The sequence below is a fragment of a genome, unplaced genomic scaffold (genome assembly GCF_019419815.1).
Source record: "Pyrus x bretschneideri cultivar Hongxiangsu unplaced genomic scaffold, Pyrus_bretschneideri_v1 Contig25, whole genome shotgun sequence".
NCBI classification, from domain to species: Eukaryota; Viridiplantae; Streptophyta; class Magnoliopsida; order Rosales; family Rosaceae; genus Pyrus; species Pyrus x bretschneideri.
In genome coordinates this window covers 3,778,293-3,803,780 of record NW_025999557.1, presented here as the reverse complement: position 1 = coordinate 3,803,780, position 25,488 = coordinate 3,778,293, and the positions used below count along the sequence as shown (strand labels likewise).

At 37.3% G+C, this 25,488-nt stretch overlaps 3 protein-coding genes across 4 annotated transcripts; 1 reads left to right on the top strand and 2 right to left on the bottom strand.

Annotated features, from left to right (window-relative positions):
* The first annotated feature begins 7,336 nt into the window (after positions 1 to 7,336).
* LOC103957200 (protein NETWORKED 1D) lies at positions 7,337 to 14,557 on the top strand. The gene is made up of 5 exons (XM_009369315.3): positions 7,337 to 7,541; positions 7,879 to 7,944; positions 8,068 to 8,358; positions 8,935 to 13,166; positions 13,432 to 14,557. The coding sequence occupies exons 3-5, from the start codon at positions 8,256 to 8,258 to the stop codon at positions 14,473 to 14,475; spliced, it is 5,379 nt and encodes a 1,792-aa protein (XP_009367590.2). The 5' UTR covers positions 7,337 to 7,541; positions 7,879 to 7,944; positions 8,068 to 8,255; the 3' UTR covers positions 14,476 to 14,557.
* Positions 14,558 to 14,952: 395 nt separating this feature from the next.
* Positions 14,953 to 17,708, bottom strand: LOC103957199 (protein ANTAGONIST OF LIKE HETEROCHROMATIN PROTEIN 1). Of its 2 annotated transcripts, none has more exons than XM_009369314.3 (2): positions 17,308 to 17,708; positions 14,953 to 16,201 (listed from the first exon to the last, which is right to left on the bottom strand). In XM_009369314.3, the coding sequence occupies exons 1-2, from the start codon at positions 17,447 to 17,449 to the stop codon at positions 15,147 to 15,149; spliced, it is 1,197 nt and encodes a 398-aa protein (XP_009367589.2). In that variant the 5' UTR covers positions 17,450 to 17,708; the 3' UTR covers positions 14,953 to 15,146. The 2 variants fall into 2 exon arrangements, with proteins under 2 accessions (XP_009367589.2, XP_048442778.1); XM_048586821.1 differs by having other exon boundaries at positions 14,953 to 16,192.
* Positions 17,709 to 18,634: 926 nt separating this feature from the next.
* LOC103957198 (sulfate transporter 3.1) lies at positions 18,635 to 24,951 on the bottom strand. Its single transcript, XM_009369313.3, has 12 exons — positions 24,359 to 24,951; positions 23,882 to 24,089; positions 23,138 to 23,309; positions 22,503 to 22,568; positions 21,663 to 21,776; positions 20,738 to 20,854; positions 20,481 to 20,607; positions 19,881 to 20,167; positions 19,590 to 19,780; positions 19,408 to 19,493; positions 19,221 to 19,297; positions 18,635 to 19,119 (listed from the first exon to the last, which is right to left on the bottom strand). Exons 1-12 carry the CDS (start codon positions 24,696 to 24,698, stop codon positions 18,931 to 18,933), a joined length of 1,974 nt encoding a protein of 657 aa, XP_009367588.1. The 5' UTR covers positions 24,699 to 24,951; the 3' UTR covers positions 18,635 to 18,930.
* Between the last annotated feature and the right edge of the window lie 537 nt (positions 24,952 to 25,488).

Sequence of the window (25,488 nt, the reverse complement as noted above, 5' to 3'; positions counted from 1 at the left end):
TTTGTCTTGTGGTCAGTCCTAGAAGCTCCCACTAACATAGTGCACTGTGTATCTTGCTTGCTTGTTCTCACACTTCACATGCGCACGCTATTCAACCAACTCTTAATTAAACGGGGTAATATACATTAACGGTTGAGAATCGTCTACTGATATTTAGACAATTAGTCAAAGGCTCTTTTACTTTATTATAACTACTTTTTTGTTTTTGCAATTTTTAAAACGTCTACAAATTACATGCATCAACGATTGATAGTCACTCATTAAAACATAAACGAATAACTGTAACATTCTTCTTCTTTTTAAGAACTATATTTATGCATCAACAGCTAAAACTCACATCATTTCACTCCTTAACTCATAAGTGCTCTCCAAAAGCACTATTGAGCTTCTTCATCACTATGATTACTTCATTCTTGTTGTAGTAATTATATGTTATCCTAGAGATATATAGAGGGTGTGTACAAGCATAACTGAAACTTTGATTTTGTAGGGTTTAGCCTAGCCTCCACGCAAGTTTTGTGAAACCATGTGGCTTGGTGACTTTTTTTCAAGTCACCATTTGCTTTTGCTTAAAAAACAAGCAGATCAAAATTTCTGGAAATAGCAAAGTCTCATTGCCTTAGCCAAAATTCTATATCTCGAGCTAATGTTCAACTTGCAAGGAGAGACTAATGCTCTCAGTCACACTCCAATTTTCCAACCATGCATGGTGACCCTAACGTAGAAGACACCCTCTCTCTCTCTCTCTCTCTCTCTCTCTCTCTCTCTCTCTCTCTCTCTCTCTCTCTCTCTCTCTCTCTCTCTCTCTCTCTTTTCAATTTAAACCTTCATTCTTAACTAGAGATTTTTCTGTGTGTTGAGGCGCCTGTTACATTAATTGTTATAATACAAACAACGTTTAAAATATCAATGCAAGTAAAAAATGATATGCAAATTTATGAAAATATCGATGTTGATATCAGTTACATTCGACGGAAAATTATGGAAATTTGCACTAGGGTAGGTATATCAAACTCATTCAGATTTAGTCGAAATTAGAGAAAATTTTCTAAAGTTTGAAAGAAGTAATGGATTCCGGCAAAAATTGTATAGTGAATCAGTTAATATCATCGATATTCATTACTATGGTGGGTATATCAAACTCATTCAGATTTAGTCGAAATTAGAGAAAATTTTCTAAAGTTCAAAAGAAGTAATGGATTCCGGCAAAAATTAAATAGTGAATCAGTTAAGATCATCGATATTTATTGATTTTTCTATATCTCGCCGATATAAATGAAGTTTCCATTTCACCCTCTTTTCATATCCTTCATTTTTCAACCGAAATATCGACAACTTCATAGATGTTTTAAACATTGAATGGTTGGAAACTTGAAGAAATTTTATTTCAATTAATTATATTATGACACTTGTGTACCGACCTTCTTCTCAGCACATAAAAAAAATTCATTATGGACCATCCTTTCTAATTAGTACTTGATTGTTATCTAACGGTCAAAGCCTCCAGAGCTTGGTTTTTGTGTGGCCTTTTTCAGTTTTTTGGGAGGCTGCTAATTCTGGACACCTTTATTGAATAATTCATAATAATCAAGTAATCAAATCTAGATATTATTCTTTTCTTTTTTTATATATAAATAATTCATCCTTTAAAATCCCTTTCGGCACAAGAGTCTAAACAATATCACTTCCCACTCATATAGACTTTTGAGAACCCTAGCAACCAACAAGATGATCAAACCTAATTTTGATCCCTTTTCTAATCTCTTCGTTTCTGCCAATTTAGCATAATTTGTGTAGATTTATACACTTAAGGCAACAAACAACATAGTCATGGTAATTATCTCTATCTTAATTAAGACATATTATCGAAATTTATGATAACGGACATCTCGTGATCAAACTAAAAGGAAGAGCTCTCGTTTCTTTTTTTCTTTTTAAAGAACATGGGTTTGTCTTCAATAGTCCAACTTCAATTTCTTATGACTATCTTTATCGTTTATTTTTTAAACTACTCAGTATTTTCAGATTATAAAATAAAAAATGGAAAACTTTTACAAAAGGAAAAAGGTTCGAGAACTGTAGATTAACTCGGGTGATGGAGTCATATGGGTGGACAACTACTTTTTCAGGTTCCTCAACTCGATGGGTGGACAGCTACTTTTTCAGGTTCCTCAACTAGTGTTATGATTACACCACGCTTGCTCTCTAACACTATAACGGTTTGGTTTTTTTTTATTTTTAAATAAATTAATTACTAACCTTGTTTCAACTTTATATTTGAACCATTTCATTTACAGTTACATGCAAAATCGTGGTTAACCTGTAATTATTGTGAGGATGTGAAGGTAAAAAAGTTCAATATCGATAAAAGAAAAACTTTGTAAGAGCTTATAAAAGCTTGAGTTACTCTCCACATTGTCAATTAATTTTATAGTAGAACACAAGCTTAACCCAAAAAAAAAAAAAAAAAACCATTCTATAGCCCCAACACTTTGTATTGCAGGCAACTTCTCTGTACTAGTAGTTCTGGTTAGCCTTCTTGGCTAAGCTCTCACCTGGGAGTATTTTTGCTCATCACCATAATTGTGGCGTATGATTACCATACACATAATCATTTGCTCCTTCTAAGTAACTCTAATTAACTTTCACATTAAATGTTGTTTTTCCAAATTTGAAAAAATTAACTAAGGTTAAGTAAAAAGGCACATGGCAAATGATTAAGTATATAGCGAGCATACACCAAGGTTCTCAACTTGCCCGACTCTAGCATTGTTGTTTCATAAGGGGGTACTTTCCCACTGGCTTCCTTCTCTTGGTGGTTGCAATTTAAATATGTGGAGTGTTTGTTTGAGAACGATGAAATTTGTTTATTTTGTTTTTGTGACTTGGCTAGGTTTTCTCTTAGGAGTTTTCAGGGGGTTGGTTCGTGGTCGATGGCAAGTGCTTCAACGACAGAAGAGGATCCATGCATTTAGGGTTTTTGTGTGTTTTTCTATTTTGGGCTCAACTGTAACATCCCACATCGTGCAGGGGAGTGGATCTTGTAAGCCTTATATGTATATTCCCATCTCTACCTAGCTCGAGGCCTTTTGGGAGCTCACTAGCTTCGGAGTTCATCGGAACTCCGAAGTTAAGCGAGTAGCGCGTGAGAGCAATCCAATGATGGGTGATCCACTGAGAAGTTCTCGTGTGAGTTCCTGGAAACAAAACCATGAGGGTGTGGTTGGGCCCCAAAGTGAACAATATCGTGCTACGGCGGAGTCGAGCCTGGAATGTGGTAGGGGCCTGGGTTGGGATGTGACAATTTGGTATCAGAGCCAATCCCTGGCTGGATGTGTGCCAACGAGGACGTCGTGTGGGAGGTCGATTGTAACATCCCACATCGACCAGGGAAGTGGATCATGTAAGCCTTATATGTATATTCCCATCTCTACCTAGCGCGATGCATTTTGGGAGCTCAGTGGTTTTGGAGTTCATCGGAACTCTGAAGTTAAGCAAGTAACGTGCGAGAGCAATCCCATGATGGGTGACCCACTGGGAAGTTCTTGTGTGAGTTCCTAGAAACAAAACTGTGAAGGCGTGTTCGGGGCCCAAATCGGACAATATCTTGTTACGACGGAGTCGAGCCCGGGATGTGGTAGGGGCATGGGCCGGGATGTGACATCAACTCTTGGTTTGGCCTTTTCTTTTGTTGTTTTTTTAGGTGCATTTGTTGCTTTGAGATTTTCGTGTATATGAGCCTCCAGTTTTGTATGTATAGTGTGTTGGTAATAAAATTTTATCTTATGATAAAGGGGTATGATATTCTCACCCTTCTAATTTTCGGCTATTGGATTGGATGAATTGAAGAAAATTAATTGATAGAAATTAATAAAGGATGTGTGAGAAGTAAAAAAAAATATGTGTGAATAGCATATCCTTTGATAAATAAAAGGAAATTAAAAAGTAGGTCAATTATTTGTTAATCATTTCACATTTTACATGTTTCTGAGCATCTAATTCTAAACCATTTTAATATTATTAGGAGCCGTGTCAAAAACATAGTTCCCTCTCTTAGGAAAAAGACTTGCAGCCTATTTATAATCCGTAGCAAGGACTGATGTCAAATGGCATGCAACTGTCAAGTCTTATTAGTTGGAACTTGGAATTTGGAATTTCATTATTTGTTGGGTGAATAAGGTAGTTAAGAGTTCTTCAGTTTTCTTTTTTCTTCCGAAACTAATTATGTTGCTTATTAGTATAGTTTGGTGATATTTGTTTTTACTTATAAGTGAAATGTTTTATATTCAATTTTCGTTAAAGACGAATTTGAACTACATCATTGCTAGTCTATTTTAAGACTTAGTTCACTCCTTTATTCATTAGTATAGATAATATTATTTGTTAAAAAAAATAAGATACCAATTATATACCTAGTAGTTATTCTTTAATCCAAACACCTTTGAAAGTCAAATCAAACATGACCGTTAAGATTTTTTTGCTGACACTTTGGCGATTAAAATTAAAAAATGTAGAGTCAATATTATCTATAAATGTATGACTCATTTGAGGTTTCTTTTAAAATAACTAATATTGTTTTTGGTAAAATTTTTTTGAAACTAATTCTTAATAAAAATACAAGTAATTTATAAGAAAATACTTCAAATATTTTTGAAGCTCAATTTCTTTAAAAAAAAAAATACTTAAATTATTTTAACAATATTTCCAAACGAGATCGTAATGTCTACACAATGTCACTCTCTCCATATTAATAAGGACAAGAGGGTGTGGATAGAATTAGAATTTGACAATTTTTATATGGAGAATTTTATTAGTCGCGTGACAAATGACGACCGTCCTAGCTTTGCAGCCGCACCGCCCACCTTTTGACACCGTGTCATTTCTGCCAAGTATCAGAAAGATTCTCGTTTCCTTTTCCGGTCTGTTTACCATAATGCCCTTTCACTGCCAAATGCCAAATAAGAATGTAGGTATGCTGCTCAAATGTATGTTTTTAAGTTTTTTAATACAAGCTATGTTTTGCAGTATGTTAACACAGAGAGTTGGATTTGAACATGAAACACAACAGATTAAAGCAGGAGACTCTAATTATTAGGACAATTTATTATTAAGGATTGGTTTGAGATTGTGATGTTTTAAAAAAAACAGCTTACTCAAAAAAACTGAAACATCAAATGTGTTTGATAAAATAACAAAAATGTTTTTTTGAAATACTGCTGTCACTGATAGTAGAAAAGCAGAAGTAGAGTCTAAAGTATCGTAATCAGTGCCCATTTAATAAAAATTTCAAATAGCAAGTATACCCCACATATTTTACAAAATTACAATCATTGTCCCTACATTATTCTATTTGACAATTATTATATCACATTAATACCATATCTTTTTTAGTCATTTAACATTTTCATAACAATTTATTTAAAAATTTATCAAACACTCAAACATTGTTTTTCTAAAAGCACTTTTACAAAAAAAAAAAAGTTTATCAGACATTCAACAACTTTATTTTACAGCTGTTTATTCTTACAACACAACATAAACATTTTTTTATTTTAAAGCACAACAATACCAAACTAGACTAAATGTATGCTTTTATTGTTTACAAATCATATTATTAATCATAATTTTTTTTTCTTAGTACAAAGATATATTTTATACTAAGGGGAAAGAGAGTTCAACTAAGCTACATAATGGGCAACCTAATTTGGTATCGAATTCGCCACCTATGAGATTCGAACCTAAGACCTTTCACTTATAACTGAAAAGGAATATCACCAAACCGTAGTGCAGAATGACTTAATCAGAATTATTGTTTATGAATTATAAACCATTAAATAAACCAACAACTAAAAGTTGGAAGTTCAAGATAGAATTTTTTTTTTCTTTCCTCACATTATTTCTTTCTCAAAGGATTGCCAAAATCGGTGATCAACCATGTTCATCGGGAATGTAATTCCGCAACGCATCGACTTGCTCGTATGGGACTTAGTAGCTCTCAAGAATTTGTGTGGTTCAAGGAGCCTCCGGATCTGCTTAGGAATATTTTATTCGAAGATGGTTTGTAATTTTCCTTTCTATTGCTCATTTGAGGATATGTTCTATTGTAGTGTAGGACACTCTTTTTTCTTTTGACCGGGTTGAAATTTCCGACAAAGTTTTTATCGAAGCCTATTATGCATACTATCTTCAATTTATATGTATTCTAATTTGCTTAATGAATATCGTATATTTTCTTCAAAAAAAAAAAGTGCATGGGAATTAAGTGACCAAACTCCCGACTTTGATTTCTACTAAAGTAGTCGTATTCTCCAAATTCACTATGCGGGAAGGAAAATTCAGTAATCTTATTAACCAGATAAAAATTGTAGTTATAACTTATAGGTTAGTTATATATATATAAAAAAAAAAAAAAATATATATATATATATATATATATAATACCGTTTAAAGTCAGCAGACTCGATTAAGCTAAGCAGTCGTTAATCTATTAGAATAACTATGGTCTAAGATTTAATATTGCTTATTAGACAACTTATTTGCCACATTGAATATAATATGACATTAGGATGATAGGCATGGTCACATCTGACCGACCATTGGGGAGTCATAGTCGTGTCTAAAATTCATATTCTAATAAAGGAGACAACTAAGATAATGCGCAATGGAAGAAAAAAATAATAAAACAATAAAAAATTTGGAAGGCTCTTGGTAATTTTGGTAAGGCTAGAAATGGGCTCTAAATCTCTGTGTCTGAAGTCTGCGGATCGAAAAATCTGAATTATCCAATTTTAATCTTAGATCCTTATTAACTATCCTATTTACTCATTTCATAAAACTTAAAAACTTTTTGATAATAAAAAAAGAAAAACTTAAAAAACTTGGACAATTCGAATTTTTTTCTCTCTATCAAAAGTAAAAATATGTTGATCTGCTGATTCGGATTCGGAGTGGATCTCAATCCTACAAAAAACACCATCTTTAAAACATGCACAAAATCATAGCCAAACATCAACAAACCCCAAGGAAAAAAAATCATTCTTGATTTCCAAACCAAGGATATTTTAGTCATTTCACTGAGTCCCAGCCATTTTCACAAGAATCAGTAGGTTTTACTATCAGAAAAACAAAACTGCAAATGCTCAAGATTTTCCAAATCAAAGTGAAAACCGAAATTGGTAACAAAAATCTGAAAAAAAAGGGATTAAAAATAGCATTAACTTCAAGCTTTTTTTTTTCTTTTTTCTTTTTACCGTTTGTTTTGCAGTCGCTGTTTTTTACTGTTTCCGGTCTGTCCACCCAACTTTTTCTTTGGTAATACACAGCACAAAAGGCAAAAGCAGAACGTAGTGAGAGAGAAAACAGAGAAAGCAGTTTCTGAGACGGATACGTTGCGATCTATCAGCCATGGGGTGAGAAAAGAGTAAAGCAAAAGCAGCTGGTGCTGGAAGTGCTTTTTTTTTTCGCTGCTGCTGCTGTCGCCAATCGCAAACGCAAATTAAGGAAGAAGAGAAATTGTTTTGAGTGATCGTTTTTGCTTCTGGGTAAGTTATTTTGATCCTTTTTCTGCAGTTTTCGCTTCTTCTGCTGAGAAAATTGATGCCATTGTCTAAATCTTCGTGGGAAAATGCGTTTGGTGGTTTATTTGGGCTTGATCCTCCTACCCATGACTTCGTTTGACTAAATTTTTAATTTTTGGTTCCTGGGTAATTAAAAGTTTGATCCTTTTGTTTTTCTGAAATTTTTGAAGGAATTGGGTTGATTTGTAATTGCGTTTTTAGTTTATTGCTTCAAAATCTGGTGATTCTATGAAGCTTGTGAATTTGTTGATTTTTTTTAACTAAATTCTGACCATCTGGCTCTTGGTTTGTCTCTGATCAGGTATTTCTGTAGAATCGTATCATTCAGTTTTAGCATATGATTCCGGACCAGAGTTTTACTGATCAGGTAATTGCTTGCCTTTTGTGATCTTTCTAGTTTAGTCCATGCTCTTAAGAATTTGATCTCACCCACCATGTTGTTCTAAATTATAAATTAATCTGATTTTCGATTGTGGATTTTGGTGATTAGGCTTGATCGTGTGAGAAGTCAGAGTATACGAGGCTTCATCCTACCGAGAATTACTGAATTCTGGTGGTATAGAGCCTGGTTATCAGGTCATTTGTTGAATTATCCATCTTGGTTTCGGTTTTTGTTGGTTTGTGGATCGGAGTATCACAAAAGCAGTATCGAAGGTGGTGCTGTTATTGGCCAGAGTTATGGCTACCGCGTTGCAGGCAGACTCTAGACGCAAGTATTCTTGGTGGTGGGATAGCCACATAAGCCCAAAGAATTCGAGATGGCTTCAGGAAAATCTTACAGGTATACATCAGATGACTGGTTTGATTTGCTGTTTTGTTGCTGCGTTTCTCACATATGTAGAGTGAAGTAATGCTGTCTTGTCGGACACCATACATATTTGATCAACTGCATTGCATATTGTGACATGATTTTAACTTCTTCCTATCGAGAAATGTTCATAATGTATAACGAATTCTTTTTTCCTAAACTGTTACATCAACAAATATGGGATATTGGATGGCTAAGAAATGGAACTCAGACCTTATTTAAGTTAGTCTTAATAGTGTAAATATGTATGTCGGTTGATTCCCAATTTCTTTTGTCGACTGCTCGAGGTGACATCAGTGTGGTAGTACTGGGCTTGTAAACTGCAGTGATCCTGATTTGCCAACAAGATAATCACAATACTTCGCAGTTTGATCTCGTGCATCTTTCCGGTTCTGATTTTATCTTTTCGATGTTCTGTTCATAACAGCAATATTGTTCTCTCTCCCTCATCTCTCTGTTCATAACAGCAATATTGTTCTCTCTCCCTCATCTCTCTCTTCTATGTATTAGATGTATATGGGGTTAATTATGTTTGAACTTCTTGAACAGATATGGATGTCAAAGTCAAACACATGATCAAGCTCATTGAATTGGATGCTGATTCCTTTGCTAGGAGGGCAGAGATGTACTATAAACAGCGCCCAGAATTAATGAAATTGGTTGAAGAGTTCTATCGAGCGTACCGTGCATTAGCTGAAAGATATGATCATGCAACTGGGGCTCTGCGCCAGGCTCATCGAACCATGGCAGAAGCATTTCCCAACCAAGTTCCCTTTGCAATGGGAGATGATTCGCCGGCAGGTTCCTCAGCTAGTGAGGCTGATCCCCATACCCCTGAGATGCCACCTCCAATGCGGGCATTCTTAGACCTTGATGAATTGCAAAAAGATGCTCTGGGAATCTCCTCTTCCCATTTCCTCGGTGTCAAAAGGAATGGAGCTTATACTGATGAATCTGACTCTGCAACAAGCAGAAGGGGCTTGAAACAGCTGAATGATCTATTTGGGTCTGGAGAAGGAAGGGCGAAAAAAGGCCTCAATTTTCATGATGCAGAAGAAAAGGACTGCAGCATGCAGAACAATGGGACCCATGACATCAAGGCTCGATCATTGTCCGAGTCTGATCGACTGGGTAAAGCGGAGACAGAAATTTCAAACTTGAAGGTGGCCCTTGCTAAATTAGAAGCTGAAAAGGAAGCTGGCCTACTTCGGTACCAACAGTGTTTAGAGAGGTTAAATAATCTGGAGTCGGAAGCCTCTCGTGCACATGGGGATTCCAGGGGACTGAACGAACGAGCCAGCAAAGCTGAAGCTGAAGTTCAAGCTTCGAAGGAAGCACTTGCCAAATTAGAGTCTGAAAGGGATGCTAGCCTTCTGCAGTATCAGCAGTGTTTGGAGAAAATCACTGATCTGGAGAACAGGATCTCTCGTGCCCAAAAGGATGCTGGAGAGCTCAATGATCGCGCAAGTAAAGCTGAAACTGAAGCTGGAGCTCTAAAGCAAGATCTTGCAAATGTCGTAGCAGAGAAAGAAGCTGCACTTGCACAATATCAACAATGTCTAGAAACAATACCAAATCTGGAGGAAAAAATACTGCATATTGAGGAGGATGCAAGAAGAATTTGTGAGCGAGCTGTCAAAGCCCAAGGTGAAGTTGAAACCTTGAAGCAAGCAATTGCCAAGTTAAATGAAGAGAAGGAAGCTGCTGCTCTCCAGTACCAGCAGTGCTTGGAAACCATATCTGCTCTAGAGCATAAGATAGCTAGTGCCCAAGAGGAGGCCCAACGGCTACACTCTGAAATAGCTGATGGGATTGCAAAGTTAAAGGGTTCTGAAGAAACGTGTATTCTGCTGGCACAATCTAATCAGACTCTCCAGTCTGAGTTGGAGTCTTTGGTGCAGAAAATGGAATCTCAGGGTGAAGAACTTACAGAGAAGCAGAAGGAGTTGGGCAGACTCTGGACTTGCATACAAGAAGAGCGTTTGCGATTCATGGAGGCGGAAACTGCTTTCCAGACACTGCAGCATTTGCATTCTCAATCCCAGGAGGAACTTAGATCTATGTATTCTGAGCTTCAGAATGGAGCTTTGATTATGAAGGACATGGAAACACGCAATCTAGTTTTGAAGGACGAAGTCCAGAAGGCGAAGGAGGAAAACAAGAGCCTGAGTGAGCTCAATCTGTCTTCATCCATGTCAATAAAAAATCTGCAAGATGAAATCTTAATCTTGAGGGAGACAATTAGGAAACTCGAAGAGGAAGTTGGACTTAGAGTAGACCAAAGAAACGCTCTCCAGCAAGAGATTTATTGCCTGAAAGAGGAACTCAATGATCTGAACAAGAAACACCAAGCTATGCTAGAGCAGGTCGAGTCAGTCGGCTTGGGTCCAGAGTGCCTCGCGTCATCTGTGAAAGAACTGCGGGATGAAAAATCACAGCTAGAACAGATGTGTGAGGCTGAGAGAAGTGAGAAAGCGGCACTGCTAGAAAAGTTGGAAATCATGCAGAAACTTATGGAGAAAAATGTTCTTTTGGAGAATATCATTTCTGATTTGAACGTTGAGTTAGAAGGGGTTAGAGGGAAGGTAAGGGAGTTAGAAGAATCATGTCAATCTCATCTGGAAGAAAAAGGCACAATTGCTGCTGAAAATGCCGCCCTGCTTTCTCAGTTACAGATTATGACTGAGAATTTGAAGAAATCTTCCGAGAATAACAACCTTTTGGAGAATTCCCTTTGCGATGCAAATGCTGAACTTGAAGGCTTGAGGGTAAAATCAAAGAGCTTAGAAGAGTGCTGTTTATTGCTTAATAACGAGAGGTCTGGTCTGATCACGGAGAGAGAAAATGTAGTTTCTGAGTTGGATGCTACTCGGCAAAGACTGGAAGGTCTGGAAAAAGGATATGTAGAAACAGAAGAGAAACTCTCTTCTCTGGAGAAGGAAAGAGAATTTGCACTTTGTAAAGTGGAAGAGCTACATGTTTTCTTAGATTCTGAGAAGCAAAAGCATGCTAGTTTTGTTCAGTTAAGTGAAACCCAGATGGCCGGTATGGGATTGCAGATCTCTCATCTCCAAGCAGAAGGCATGTGCAGGAAGAAAGAATATGAAGTGGAACAAGACAAAGCTGTGAACGTGCAGATTGAAATCTTTGTCTTGCAGAAATGCATAGAAGATCTGGAAGAAAAGATCTTGTCCCTCATGGTTGAGCGTCAAAAGCTGTTGGAGGCATCCAAAATGTCAGAGAAGCGGATTTCTGACCTAGAGCATGGAAATCTTGAGCAGCAGATGGAGATTAAATCCTTTCTTTTGCAAACGAAAGTACTGAGAATGGGGCTGTATCAGGTGTTGAAGACTGTTGACATGGATGCAAACCTCGATTGTGCAGGAGAGGTTGAGAAAGACCAAACACTTTTTAACCACATTCTTGTCAAACTTCAAGAGACGCAAAAATCTCTGTCTGAAACTTGTGATCAAAATCAACAGTTGGTTATTGAGAAGTCAGTTCTCATAGAAATGATTGACCAACTAAAACTAGAGGCGGCAAATCTTATGAGAGAAAGAAACACCCTGGACCGAGAGTTCAAGAACCAGTCTGAGAAGCTTGTGTTGTTGCAGAGTGGGGCCCAAAGACTTGAGGAGAAGAATGAAGAATTGAAGTTGAAAGTAGTGGAAGGCGACCGCAGAGAGGAAGTATTGAGGACTGAAATAGATGATCTGCACGAGCAGTTCTTGGACTTGCAAAGTGCACACAACAATCTATTGGAAGAGAATGGCAAGATGCTTGTAGAGAAAGGAGCTTTGACAAGGATGGTATCGAATTTGTGGGAAGAGAATCGTGGCCTCGAAGAGGAGAAGTCTGTCATGTTTGGTGAAACGATATATCACAATAACTTTTCACTTGTTCTGAAAGATTTTATTTCCAGAAAGCTGCTGGAACTGGAAGAGCTCACTGACTATTTAGATAAACTTCATCTTGGAAAGAATGACCTGGAAGATAAGGTAAGAATATTGGAGGGGAAGTTGGAAGTTACATGGATGGACAACATACAGCTCAAGGAGTCATTAAATAAGTCCGAGAATGAGCTGGAGCTAGTTAAATACGTCAATGATCAATTGAATGGTGAAATTGCAAATGCAAAGGATGCAGTGTCTCATAAGGAAAATGAGCTTTTGGAAGTACATCAGGCCGTCAATGCGCTACAAAATGAGAAGCAAGAATTGCATGCGTTAGTGGAGGATCTGAGTGGTAAGTATGATGAGGCTAAGGTGGTACGAGAACATCAAGAGAAGCAGATTTTCAAACTCTCTGCAGACAATGAACATCAAACCAAAGAGACTTGGAGCCTTCGCGAAGTGAATCAGGAGTTGGAGTCTGAACTGCGGAAGATGCATGGAGAAGCTGAAAAAACCAAAACTAAAGAGGAAAGTTTGATCAATGAACTGCAAAAGGAAAGGCAAGAGATAGAAATGTGGTTGTTTCAGGCTGTCACATTCTTTGGCGAACTACAGACCTCCACCATTCGTGAAACATTGTTTGAAGGAAAAGTCCGTGAGCTGATTGAAGCTTGTCAGATACTCGAAGACAGAAGCAATTCCAATGGCATAGAGAACAAAATCATGAAAGAAAGAGTCAGGGCATTGGAAGACAAAAATGGAGGGCTACAAGCTCAGTTGGCTGCATATATTCCAGCTGTCATGTCTTTGAAGGAGTGCATAACATCACTTGAGAAGCGTATGCTTGCCAACACCGGATCTCATAAACTTGACAATGAAGAATCAGAGGTAAGATTCATGTCTGTTTATATGTTCCCTCTGGCAGTTAAAAGTTTTAATTATCACAAGCCGTTATTTGAATTCATGCTTTATCATCAAAGTTCATGGTTTATCTCTGGCAAAATTTTCAGAAAGTAAGCCGGTTTCTGTCTAAAGCTTATTTGGTGGTTGGACATGGATTGTTCAGCTTAAGACGTAGTGACTTTGTTTTCTAGTTCAATGGTGTGATTTCGGATATCATTTGAAATTAACATATTTGTATTCTTATATCCAGGATGCCTTTCTGCACGCTGAAAGATCTCAAACGGATGGAGATCAAATGGCCACGGTATCAGATGGTGTTTTGGACTTGCAGAATTTACAAAGAAGGATTGAAGCTATTGAAAAGGCAGTGGTGGAGAAAGAAAGTCATGTTTCCACAAATCGGGTTCGGAAGAAGCGTGAAATAGCTGGATCAGGGAATGAAGTTCTGACAAAAGACATCGTTCTTGATCACATATCGGAGTGTTCATCCTATGAGGTAAGCAGGAGAGAAACCACAGAGCCTGATGCTCAGATGCTTGAGTTGTGGGAGACCGCTGACCAGGATGGTAGCATTGATTTGATGGTTGGCAAATCCCAGGAGGGGGCCGTGGTACCTACTGACCACGGTCAGATGGAGGCAGTGAAGGAGCACAAGAAAAAACACCCCTCTTCTGAGTCATTGGTTGAGAAGGAATTGGGCATTGACAAATTAGAGCTCTCTAGGAGATTTACCCAGCCCCGTCAAGAAGGGAACAAGAGAAGGATCCTAGAAAGACTTGACTCCGATGTGCAGAAGTTGACAAACCTTCAGATAACCGTGGAAGACCTTAAGACAAAGGTGGAGATTACTGAACAGAGCAAAAATGGCAAAGATATGGAACTTGATAGCGTAAAGGGGCAGCTGGAAGAAGCTGAAGAGGCCATTACAAAGTTGTTTGACGCCAATCAAAAGTTGATGAAGAGTGTTGAAGATGCTCCTCCTCCGTCCTCGGAGGGAGCTTCTGGGGAAGTACCAGATGAAAGTGGGAGCGTGAGAAGGAGGAGACTTTCGGAACAAGCAAAAAGAGGGTCGGAAAAAATTGGGCGGTTGCAGTTGCAGGTGCAGAAACTGCAGTTTCTTCTTCTGCAAATCGATGGCAAAACTGACAGCAAAGGATCAGCTAGAATATTCGAGCAGAAGAAAAGCGTTCTTCTACGTGACTACCTCTATGGCGTGAGAAAGCCTGTCAACCAAGGGAAACGGAAGAAAGCGCCCTTCTGTGCATGCATACAGCCCCCAACCAGGGGAGATTGAAGCCAAGAAATTTCATTAGTTTCCAGTAAAATGACGAGGCACTAGTTTTGCCTCATTGTCCATAAGTTTTTTTTAACCTTTTGCCATATTTTAGAGAGAGAGAGGAAGAGTTTTGGGTCTTGAATTAGTTCTGAGATCCTGCTGTATATTTCAGGCCCCATCTTCTATTCAAAGGAAACCCACTCTGATGGGGTTTGCTTTCTTTCATGTTTTTTCCTCCTGTTGGTTCGGTGTTTACATTCTTTCTGCATTACAAGTTCTCGTACAGGTTTTTTCGTTCTCCGGAATCCGGGGAGATCCTTACGTGTAAGCGGGAGTATATCACCCTCACCTTGCAGCACTCGTCACATATGTTGTAGCACTACAGAGTGAGGGGATATACCGCCGGTTACACCCAAGTTTTTCTCCACGGCTCGACATGTTACTTTCGGTCTGTAGTCCAAAACCCTAATACATGCACAAGGAAAAAGGGCAAAGTGACAGCATAAACAGTTTTTCCTTGACATTTGCCAAAAACCAATTGCACTGAAGACAAGGCAAAATGCGTACAGATTCTTCAAGCTTTACAAGCTTCAACGTCTCCTCAAACAGTATCTGTAGGGCGCCCTGTGCAAGGAGGCTCCGAGCTTTCAACTCGTCTAAACCAGATGAGCAGAGCCGCAGAACAAAATTCACTTTGGTGCACCGGTCTGCTTGCCACGCTCCCAGTTTTTGATTAAGTTATCCCTCATGGTCCTCCCCAATGGATCAACTTGCTTGCAGCATTGTTCTCCGTATCCTGAGTCATGATGACCAGATAAAGCAACATCTGGGTCCAATATATCTCCACTGTCGACGATTATATTGTGAAGCAAACAACATACCAAGATAATGCTTGGAAGTTTTCGCTTGTCAGGTCTCCACATAACCTTGCTGAGGATTCTCCAAGTGCCCTTCAACTGCGAGAATGCCCTTACTGCAAGCGACCTTGCAGCCTCATGTGTGGCATTAAAAGAAGAAATGGAAGCTGTGCCGGCATTGCTTTCAAAAGGAGTTATGAGCCAGGGAAGCAAAGGATAGCCAACCCCACCAACTAAGTATTCTCTAATCTCTACTCCTCCGGATAAACTTCTAGCATTTCCATTCAAACGCTGTCCGCCTTCACAGAGCTTGTAAAACCCCGAACACTTTAACAGTCTAGACACAGTCATGCCCCCGGGCCAACCAGTCACAATGTCGAGAAATCTCATCTCGTGGTCGACAATTCCCTGCAAGAGCATGCTGTAGTTCTCCTCCGGATCACACCAATCGTCTGATGTTTGAACAGTTGGAAGGGTCATAATGATGTGTGTACCATCTATGGCTCCACAGCAATTCGGCAATCCAAAGGATGCTTCAAATTCAGACTTAATCTCTTCTATTCTATTCAAATCGGGCCACTTGAGGTGGTGCTTCGCGCGCTCTTCCAATGCTTCAATGAATCTCCAAGTGACCTGAGAAACTGTGGACTGGCCAACCCCAAAGGCAGCTCCCACTGAGACTTGAGACTCCCCGGATGCCAACCTTCTCATGGCAATAGCAACCTGTTTCTCAACACTGAGAAGCCTGCCTTCTATGTTGATGAGTCCTGATGGCGGCCTCGACACAAGGTCTTCTCTTACAAGTGAACATATGTAGTCGAAAGTCTTTTTCGAAACCCTAAAGAAAAACTTAAATCCTTCCTCCTCATCATTGGATACTGAAGAACCTACACACGTTTGAATTAATCAGAAGTGCAGAACAAAGTTTATCATGGAAACTCTCTAAAGTGAAATCAACTTTTAAAAATCTCTACTAAAATAGAAATCAACAATTTCCCTACTGCAGATGTCAAACCAAAATCTCTAAATTTATAATTATACCTAATCGATAGCTAGTTTTCTTGTAATGGCCACCAGAAATTACCACAACTACCGTGCATTTTTTAACAAGATATATATTCTAAACTACTCTTATACATGCAGTCGTGGCTAGAGCGCCCTTAAGAATGTTAAATATTTAACCGATAGCTAGTTTTCTTGTAACGACCACCAGAAATTACCACAACCACTTGCATTTGTTTACAAGATATATATTCTAAACTAATCTTACTTACACAGTAGTCGGCTAGAGCGCCTTCAAAAATGTTCAATACCTAATCGATAACTAGTTTTCTTGTAACGGTCACAGAAATTACCACAACCATTTGCATTTTTTACAAGATATATGTTCTAAACTACTCTGATTTATGCAGTTGTGTGCTAGAGCGCCTTAAAATGTTAAATACTTAATTGATAGCTAGTTTTCTTGTCACACCCACCAGATATTTACCACAACCACTTGCATTTTTTGACAAGATGATATATATTCTAAACTACTCTAATTTACGCAGACGTGGGCTAGAGATGCGCTCCCCTCATGCATCCAAGTTCGAATCTCCTTCCACGCAGCTTAGATTAGTTTAAACTAGAATACCTCGCTCGTATGAAAAACCTACTCCAATTTAAGGGGAGGGGAATCTGAACTTCGGTGCAAGGGGGCGGCTAGCCAACTGGCCTAACCCACATCTTCATAACAACATGCATGTTCAGGTGCTGTTCTGAATTCTTACCATTTCAGTGATCAAATTCATGATTCTAGCCAACTTGAAAACCACATTTTACAGGTTTTGAGCTGTAAATCTGAATAAAATTACCGAATTTAATATTCCAGAACAAATTTTAGATAAAACCCACATCAAATTTTTTCGTGGAATGTAACATTTTCCAGTAAAAAAAAAAAGCAGTAAATTAAGAGGGTTACTGAAGAGTCAGCGAGCCGAGTGAAAGGTAAAACCTGCTGGGGTTGAAGAATTCTTCTGCCAGAAACTATCCCACCAATCAGAATCAACTGCTTTCGCCTCCACCGGAACCACGCTCTTGCTTTTCCTCAATTTCCTGTCTTTCTTGCTTTTCTTCGATTTCTTCGGAGGCGCCATGGAAGGTAAAGCTCTGATGATCCCAGAAGAGAAAAAGTGCTTGGATGGAAGGAAAGTGACGGAAAGTTAATAAATTGGAACTGTTTTCTTCATCTCCAACACATGCGTTTCCGACATTTGATGACTGAAAGTCACTGAACCGAGTTCGAGCCGGTAGTCTCGGTCGTCCACATTTGTTTTGCAGGAACAGAACGGAAACGACTGTTGGTCTAACAGGGAGTCCACGACAGCAGGGCCGACTGGATGTGGGCTGGTTTGATTGTGGATGCAATTTGAACATTGACTTGGTCTTGGGTTAAACCAATTTTTTTTTTTTTTTTTTTTTTTTAACAAACGATATTATCTACACTAAAGAATAGGGAGTAGGCTTAACCTCACAAAGGGTTAGCAATAATGTGGTTTAAATTCGCCTTTAGTGAGAATCGAACCTAAGACCTCCACCTTACAAGTGAAGAGAAATATTACTAGGGTATTAAGTGGCAAAACCGGCTCTTGAAATTGGAGAAAACTCGTGATGAAACGGATACATAAAAAATACATGTGTATTATTTTGGAAAGTTTCTTAAAACACTTCCTCACGTAGCATTAAATGCTACGAGCATTAGATAATCTGGATTCACAGAATCATAGTAAAAAAAAAAAATAATTCAATTAATCTAAGTCATCCAATGTTCGTAACATTTAATGTTACGTAGTATGAAAGAATTTTTCAAAAATAAACAAGAAAAAATAAATATATTAAATGTGAAAAGTATATAAGTACCTAAATAACACATGTACAATAACAATACTATGATTTAAGAAAAATATGTAATTTAGGGTCCACTAGATGACCATTTCATTTGTTTATGCGGTTTTTTGTTTACATTCTTTTTAAATTTGTTTATGTGATTTTTTGTTTACGTTCTTTTTAAAATGAAAGCTTGTTTGATAATTGTATTGTTTTTTATATTCATATGAAAAATGAAAACTAAAATTTGAAAACTCGTAAAAGTAGGTGCACTTTTTTTTTTCTTTTTTTTTTTCTTTTCACAAACTCAAAATGGAAAGTATTATAAAAAACAAGAATTTCTTGACCAGTCACTTGAGGGGTTGATTTGATATGTAAGTCGATATAAGCTTGCGTGAAATCATAGTGGCCAGACCTATTTCGACAATAACATATAAGTTGACTACTCCTCATAATTGAGGTTCACAAAAATGAATCTACATAACATTTTGTTTCATCATGAGATATAAAATTTTGTTTCGTCATGAGATATACATTATGCAAATTACATAATGTTGGAAGGAAAAAAATTAACGCTTCCAACTTTCCACTAATTAAGCAAACCAATAGACGTAAAGCAACGAGACTCATTCCTCAATTTTCAATGAGACCTCATCATATTTTACGTGCACGCATGCTGCTTTTTTCTGATACATAAATCCAAATATTGGTACGTACTACATAGGCAAGCCAATTAAGCTAGCTACGCAACTCAGACGTTATTCCATGCGCCGGGTTCTTGATCTTTGATGGGGTTGGGTTTGGTGGTGTGAAGCATGAATTTACATGCTGCAACCGCCTCTGCAACTGTGAGATAAATCCATTGCTGACCTATTTTCTCGATCAACTCCGACTTGTTCATCTTCTTCATCACCTCTCCTCCGGGATTCGCCAATGCAAGCTAATTGCATAAATGAAACAAGGTGTTAGATTTAGTGTTCTTTGTATATTAAAACTATTACTAACACTCCAAAAGTCACGATAAAAGACTATAAACTGTACCTGAAGGCCCCTTCTATCAACTAGCTTCTTGACCTCATCCAACATGCTTATTCCACTTGTGTCTATGTTAGCAACGGCTGCAAAGGAATCAATTTTAGGGTGTTTAGTACCACTAATTGAATAATTTACATTATTTTCTTTAGGTGAATTGATTAATGCATAATAATTGTTTAATAATTTCCCTTACCACTCATATCCAATATCACATATTGTAAGCTACTTTCCCCTGCAGATTTTATTCTATCTTCCTCATCATTAATCCACCTTGTAATCCTGAAAATATGTAGCGGTTTAGGTTAACATCAAGCTTTAAATACCTATTAATTTTTATATAAACATAGTTAATTTTCAGTTGTAATTTTCAAATACCTTTCTCTTAAGTAGTTGGTATTTGCAAAGTAAATGGGAGCATCGATCTCAAGTATCAGAATTCCAGGAATATTGCTTGCACTTTGGTACTGGTCAACATTTCTGTAATCCATGGAATTCGGAAGGTTTCCAAGAATAAAGGTCCTAGGCCTTGCCACAAACAAAAGCACCCTCATCACAGATATTGCAACCTGCATAAATAAGTCAAACCACAGTAATTTGTTGACCTGTTGTTACTGTCATACACACAATAATTTTCATTAGGATACTGTGACTTATATTCATACGTACCGCTAAGACTAGGCCGTTTTGAACGCTGCTAAAAACGACACCAATGTACGCACTCATGCAGACAACGAAATCAAACTTGTCAACCTTCCAGAGGTGGATTGCAGCTTCATAATCTATAAGGCCGAGCATGGCGGCGATTATAATGGCAGACAACACAACAAGGGGAGTGTAGTGGAACAATGGTGTGAGGAACAACAATGTGAACATCATTGCAATTGCCATGATAACGTTTGACATTGCCGTCTTGCATCCTGCATTGTAGTTCACTGCTGATCTGGAAAATGGCCCTGAAAATTATTGAAGAAATTTCATGTGATTAATGAGAGAAGATAATTTTCACATGAAGTTAATTAAAGGGCTCTTCACAAATATTAATCCTCAAAATCACAATTTCATTGTAAAAAACACATCAAACATTAGTATGAATAAAAGAAAAATCACTGGATTCAATTGTTATTGAACTCAACTATTATGGCGTCCGACATTAATAGTTGATAGATGATTCCTTTTTTTTTCCTATGGTATACATGATTCTAGAAGTGTTTCTCCTCAACATTAACAATTGTCAGTAATTAAGTAATTAATATAGGTAATTAGTACCTGTAGTGAGGTAGCAAGAAGTGCAAGAACCAGCAATGTTCATCATCCCAATGGCAATCATCTCTTTATTCCCATCAATGTGGTAATTCTTGAACATGGAAAAGCTTCTCCCAACTGCTATTCCTTCCTGCACATAATTATCAACAAATTCCACAATCAATTTATTAATTATTTTAAGCTATTAATTATGGTTATCAGTCGTGTTAATCAATAATTAGTAGAGTAATTAAGGTTTTAATTTAGATATATATACTTACAGCAAGAGCTATGATGCCCGTAATGACGCCAGTTTTAAAAGCTGTTGTGAGATAAGGAGACACAAACACAAGGTCTCCAAACGACAATGGATTAATCCCCTTCTTCAGATTTCCTATCTGAATATATTCACCATAAAATACAGGCATTAATTAGAAACCTTTTGTCATTGGGTAAGTAACAAAAAGCAAACAAGAAGGAATTTTCATTTTAATTTTAAATTCAAAAGAAATGAAAAGGAAACGTGTTGAATCTGTTGACCATGACCTAGCAACCAGAACTATCACATAATGCTATGGGAGGTAAGGCAAAGTTGGGGGTCCCCCCAGTCACTACACAGTGCTATTATTTGTGGGGACTCAAATAATGTAGACGACAGAGTGTTCGAACAATCATTTTTCGGTTTTGGCCCAAGATTAATTTGTGAAAGGCTTATAGCACATGGGGAGGTAGACCTACTTTGTCTCTGTTTATGGTGGTCCAAATTGTTCCTAATGTCTTTCTCCACACTAAGCCACTCTAGTTGGTGATCACGGACTCCACACAGTGTGTACTGTATGTATTCTAGTGTCTGTACCTTTCGTTACACGATGTCAAACATAAATATACGTACGAGTGTATACACCTAACATCATGATATAATCTCTCGCATGAGAGATAGATGGTTTGCCATGTATGCCCTCATGTGCATGTGATTTAATGGTGTGAGATGTAGACACACAAGTATATATACTCGATGACATAAAAGAATCTCTCGCGCAAGAGAAGAAAAATGTATATGGGACGATCTCATGAGCTCTTTATGTTTCTGATCGTTTTCAAGAGAGATAGACATATAAAAGCTATAGGCCATCCTATGAAGTTTTTTCTTATAAGGAGAGATTGGGGTTATGCATGTGTTCCCTTTAGTTTGATGTGTAAGCTCACCACTTGAACGCCATGTTTCTCAGCATGGGTGAGATAAACCAGAACACTTCCCAAAATCACTGACGTCAAAGGTGCCATGGCTGATATCCAAAAGAACTTAGGTTTCTTCTTGCTCTGCATTATCATGTTGTCCAACATATAAAGACAAATAAACTGTATGAGCCACATTAGCATTAATTTAAAATTCACTTTCTTCATGCTTACAAGTTACAACGTAAACAAAACTAGAGCAATAATTTTAAGGACAAGGCCAGAGAAAGCGTCAAGACAATGGTTAATAATTATATTATGTTAAAAGTTCCCTTTTCATGGATTAATTAAATTTTCTAATTATTTACTAAATGCTAGTATTACTTGAACAAGGTGGATGCAGATGCAGCTCGGGGTCAATCGTCTTTGAAAGGTTTTGTTACTTAATGTTGAAAGTGGGAGTAGGTTAGGGTTGAAAATGAAAGGAGAATTTTGATGAAGAAAAAAAAAATATATATATATATATAAAAGTTGATTCCAAACCATGGAAAATAGAGGCTTGGAAAAATGAGATGCTAAGCAGTTCAAGAAACTTTCTGATTAGGACATATGATCCCATCCAGTGATAGTTTTCTGTAAATTACTTATAAATTACTTCAGTAATGGCCCTATTAATCCAATCGAATTATACCATATTTTTCTGCTTTCAATTTCATGATATTTTAATTTTTGGGCCAACAGCATATACTTGCGTGACAGAAGAGATTTTAATTTTAAATCAAGATTAATTAAAACATGGCAGATACAAAGAATAAGTATCTGAAATTAATAAACAAGAAATTTAAGATACGGCTGGTTCGATTCACTTACGAAGTATTTGGTGGTGAGGAGGAAGAAAAGAAATAAACAACCCAAAACTCCGCTTTCCCATCTCCACTGCAACAACCATCAATCATTGAGATAGAAATAGAATTATATATGCAAACGAAAACCAAAGATGCAAACTTTCTAGCTCAAATTCTTCTATGCCAATTGTTATTTCAACACATCATATGCCTTTTGAAATAAAAACACTTCAAGCTTTAGAAAAATGCCCTCACTTTTTCATTTTTTTTAACTCAAAAGAGTACGCATGGCCACTCGAGCTAGTTCAAGAATCAAACTCCTCTTACGATAACGCAGATATGTAAGAGTTCTATTTTTTTCATAATATTTTCTGGTGAGTGTATACATATAATGTTATTCTTAGAATAATGACGTGAGTTTTAGATATGATAAGACAAGTCACAGATAACTCTAAAACAGTATTATATAAGTTAAAATTTATTAATTTCCACTCATCTGATTGACACCCATTAATTTGATCCTATATGCTCACATGGAATAGTTTTCCATTAATTAAATTAAATATCAAGAAAAGTATCACGAGCGTTTGAGATTTATAAATTTGTGATATTGGTTTATATATTTCTGTGGCCGGAAAAGGCAGGAAAGGGACAACAAACCTCATGTGTTTGGCTGAAAACAGAGCGCATAACTGACACAAAATCGGTCCCATTGGTGAAGTGGTTAAGCCCTAGAATTCCTTTTAGCTGTTGCAAGCACACCACAGTTGCTGCCCCCGCCATAAACCCTACTATCGTTGCATGTGATAAAAAATCCACAATAAACCCTAGCCTGCAAAAATCCAGTCGAATCAAATTAAAAATCAACCACGTATATAAATATATATGTATACGTATATGTATATATATACACGAAATTAATTGTTTATTAGAAATATATATATATATATATATATATATATAAGCAAATTTGCGGTCTCAGCTCCCTTGTAAAATATGAAATACATACCAAAAATAGAAAGAAAAAAATTTGGGACTATAATTTTTATATTCTTTCTATCCATATTTTGTGTATTTTCCAATCTATATATGAAGCTGGCAGTGATCGATCACTGTCTCTGTAGATTCTTGAATACGATCAGTTACAAAAATTTGCGTTTGTCTATTCATAATTGAACAAGGACAAAGTCTAATTCTCATAAAAGACAAAAAATCCAGAAATATATACAAGTACAAGATGTTTCAGTAAAAACTTAACCTTTTTCGATCAATTTGAGCTTGTTTTGTTGTTCCCACTACTTAAATTAGTAAGTTGCTTTTTGTTTTTTTTTTTGGAAAGTTAATAAGTTGCTTCTAATTAGCTAATTATAGTTAAAATGAATAGAATCTTTAGTAATTGCTGACCTCAACAAACCCAAGGAAGCTTGGAAAACTCCGGCGAAGAAGGTTGCAGTGAAGGCAAGGTGAAGATAAAGGGTAGGGTTTTCTGCGGCATTGACCTCAGCCCCCAGCATTGAAGCTGTGAGAAGTGAGGCCACAGCCACAGTCCCCACGGCCAAATCTCTTGAGCTCCCCATCATGGCATAAATCAATGGTGGAACAAAGCTTGAATCTACATTATTAATTATTTTTAACTCAATAAAAGAATCAAAGTTCAATAATCTATCACAACGCAACTCGCACATGACACATGTGACATAATTATTAATCCATTCACGTTAAAATTGAAGAAGAAAAAAAAGAAAAAAGATATTCCGACCCCATAATCTTATCTGCACGCTTTTTTTTTTTTTTTTTTTTGAACACTGAACAACAAATTGAGAGCGTGAATAACATGAAGAAAAAAAAAATGAGACTAATTTTTTTAAAAAGGCTACTTACATAGGCCAAGAATTGGTGGCAAGTTAGCAAGCTTGGCATAGCTAATCCCCTGAGGGATCGCGAGGCTAGCGATGGTGATGCCGGAAATGAGATCGGATTTCAAGAAATCGAGTGTATAGCGAGGCGCCCATTCAAGGATGGGAAAGAAGTACTGGAAGCCAAGAATGAATTTTCTTGAAGCAGGTTGGTTCTTAAACGGCCTCAAAGGGTCATCAGGAAAAAAGGTCTCCTTGAGAGAAGACTTCAATGTTTTGATGAAAGGTTGAGCTGGTGGGATCTCTACTCGGTGTGGAGAGTTCTCCACATTGGTTGAAGGGTACGCGTAATCAACGTTACCCATAATAAAATGAAAGGGAAGTGATTTCGGATAAAATGAAAGGGGAGTGATTCCGAACAACTAGCTAAGTACGAACAAATTAAAAGGACACAATTTATAATAGTATTGAATGGGTTTGGGATGTTCTGGCACCGAATTGGGAATGCTAAATTTGGAGAAAGATTTGGAGGATGTGGTGGGAAGTTGGGTGAGAAATCAAGGAGAAGAAGTTGTAGGAAGGATGGAGAGAAAGATGATTGTTGAGGCTGATCGAGAGAAGAGGGGTTGCTTGTGGGAAATATATACAAGTGGAGGACGGTCGTGTTGGTTTGGATTTTTCATTATTTTTTAAGAGAATGCGTTTGGGGACCCACGATGGGGTATTGTATTAGTGACTACAGGGGGACACGTTTGCAAGGGTTTTCAAAAATGCTAGCTGCACACCTCGTGCTTTATTTTGTTCACTTCTCCTCCGAAGAGGAGGAAAAACCCGGGAAGCTCACGTATATTAATATTCTGGTTCTTTTCTCCTTTATAATTTCTATTTCTTTAATTTTTTTTTTATTACAAACAATAATATTACTCTATAATATATTAATCAGCAAAGAGAGCCACTTAAAATAGGAAGACAATAAATTGAAGACGAAACCGTATGCACCACAATTTTTTACGATTTAGATATGCATATATGGGCGTGGCCTACTCCTTTGTTGCCTATATGGCATCACTTTGTGATGACGTGGTGCACTCTCATTGGTTGTAGTGTATATGAATCCCAATTAGTTTCAACACGTGTCGGCTTAAGAGTGTTGAT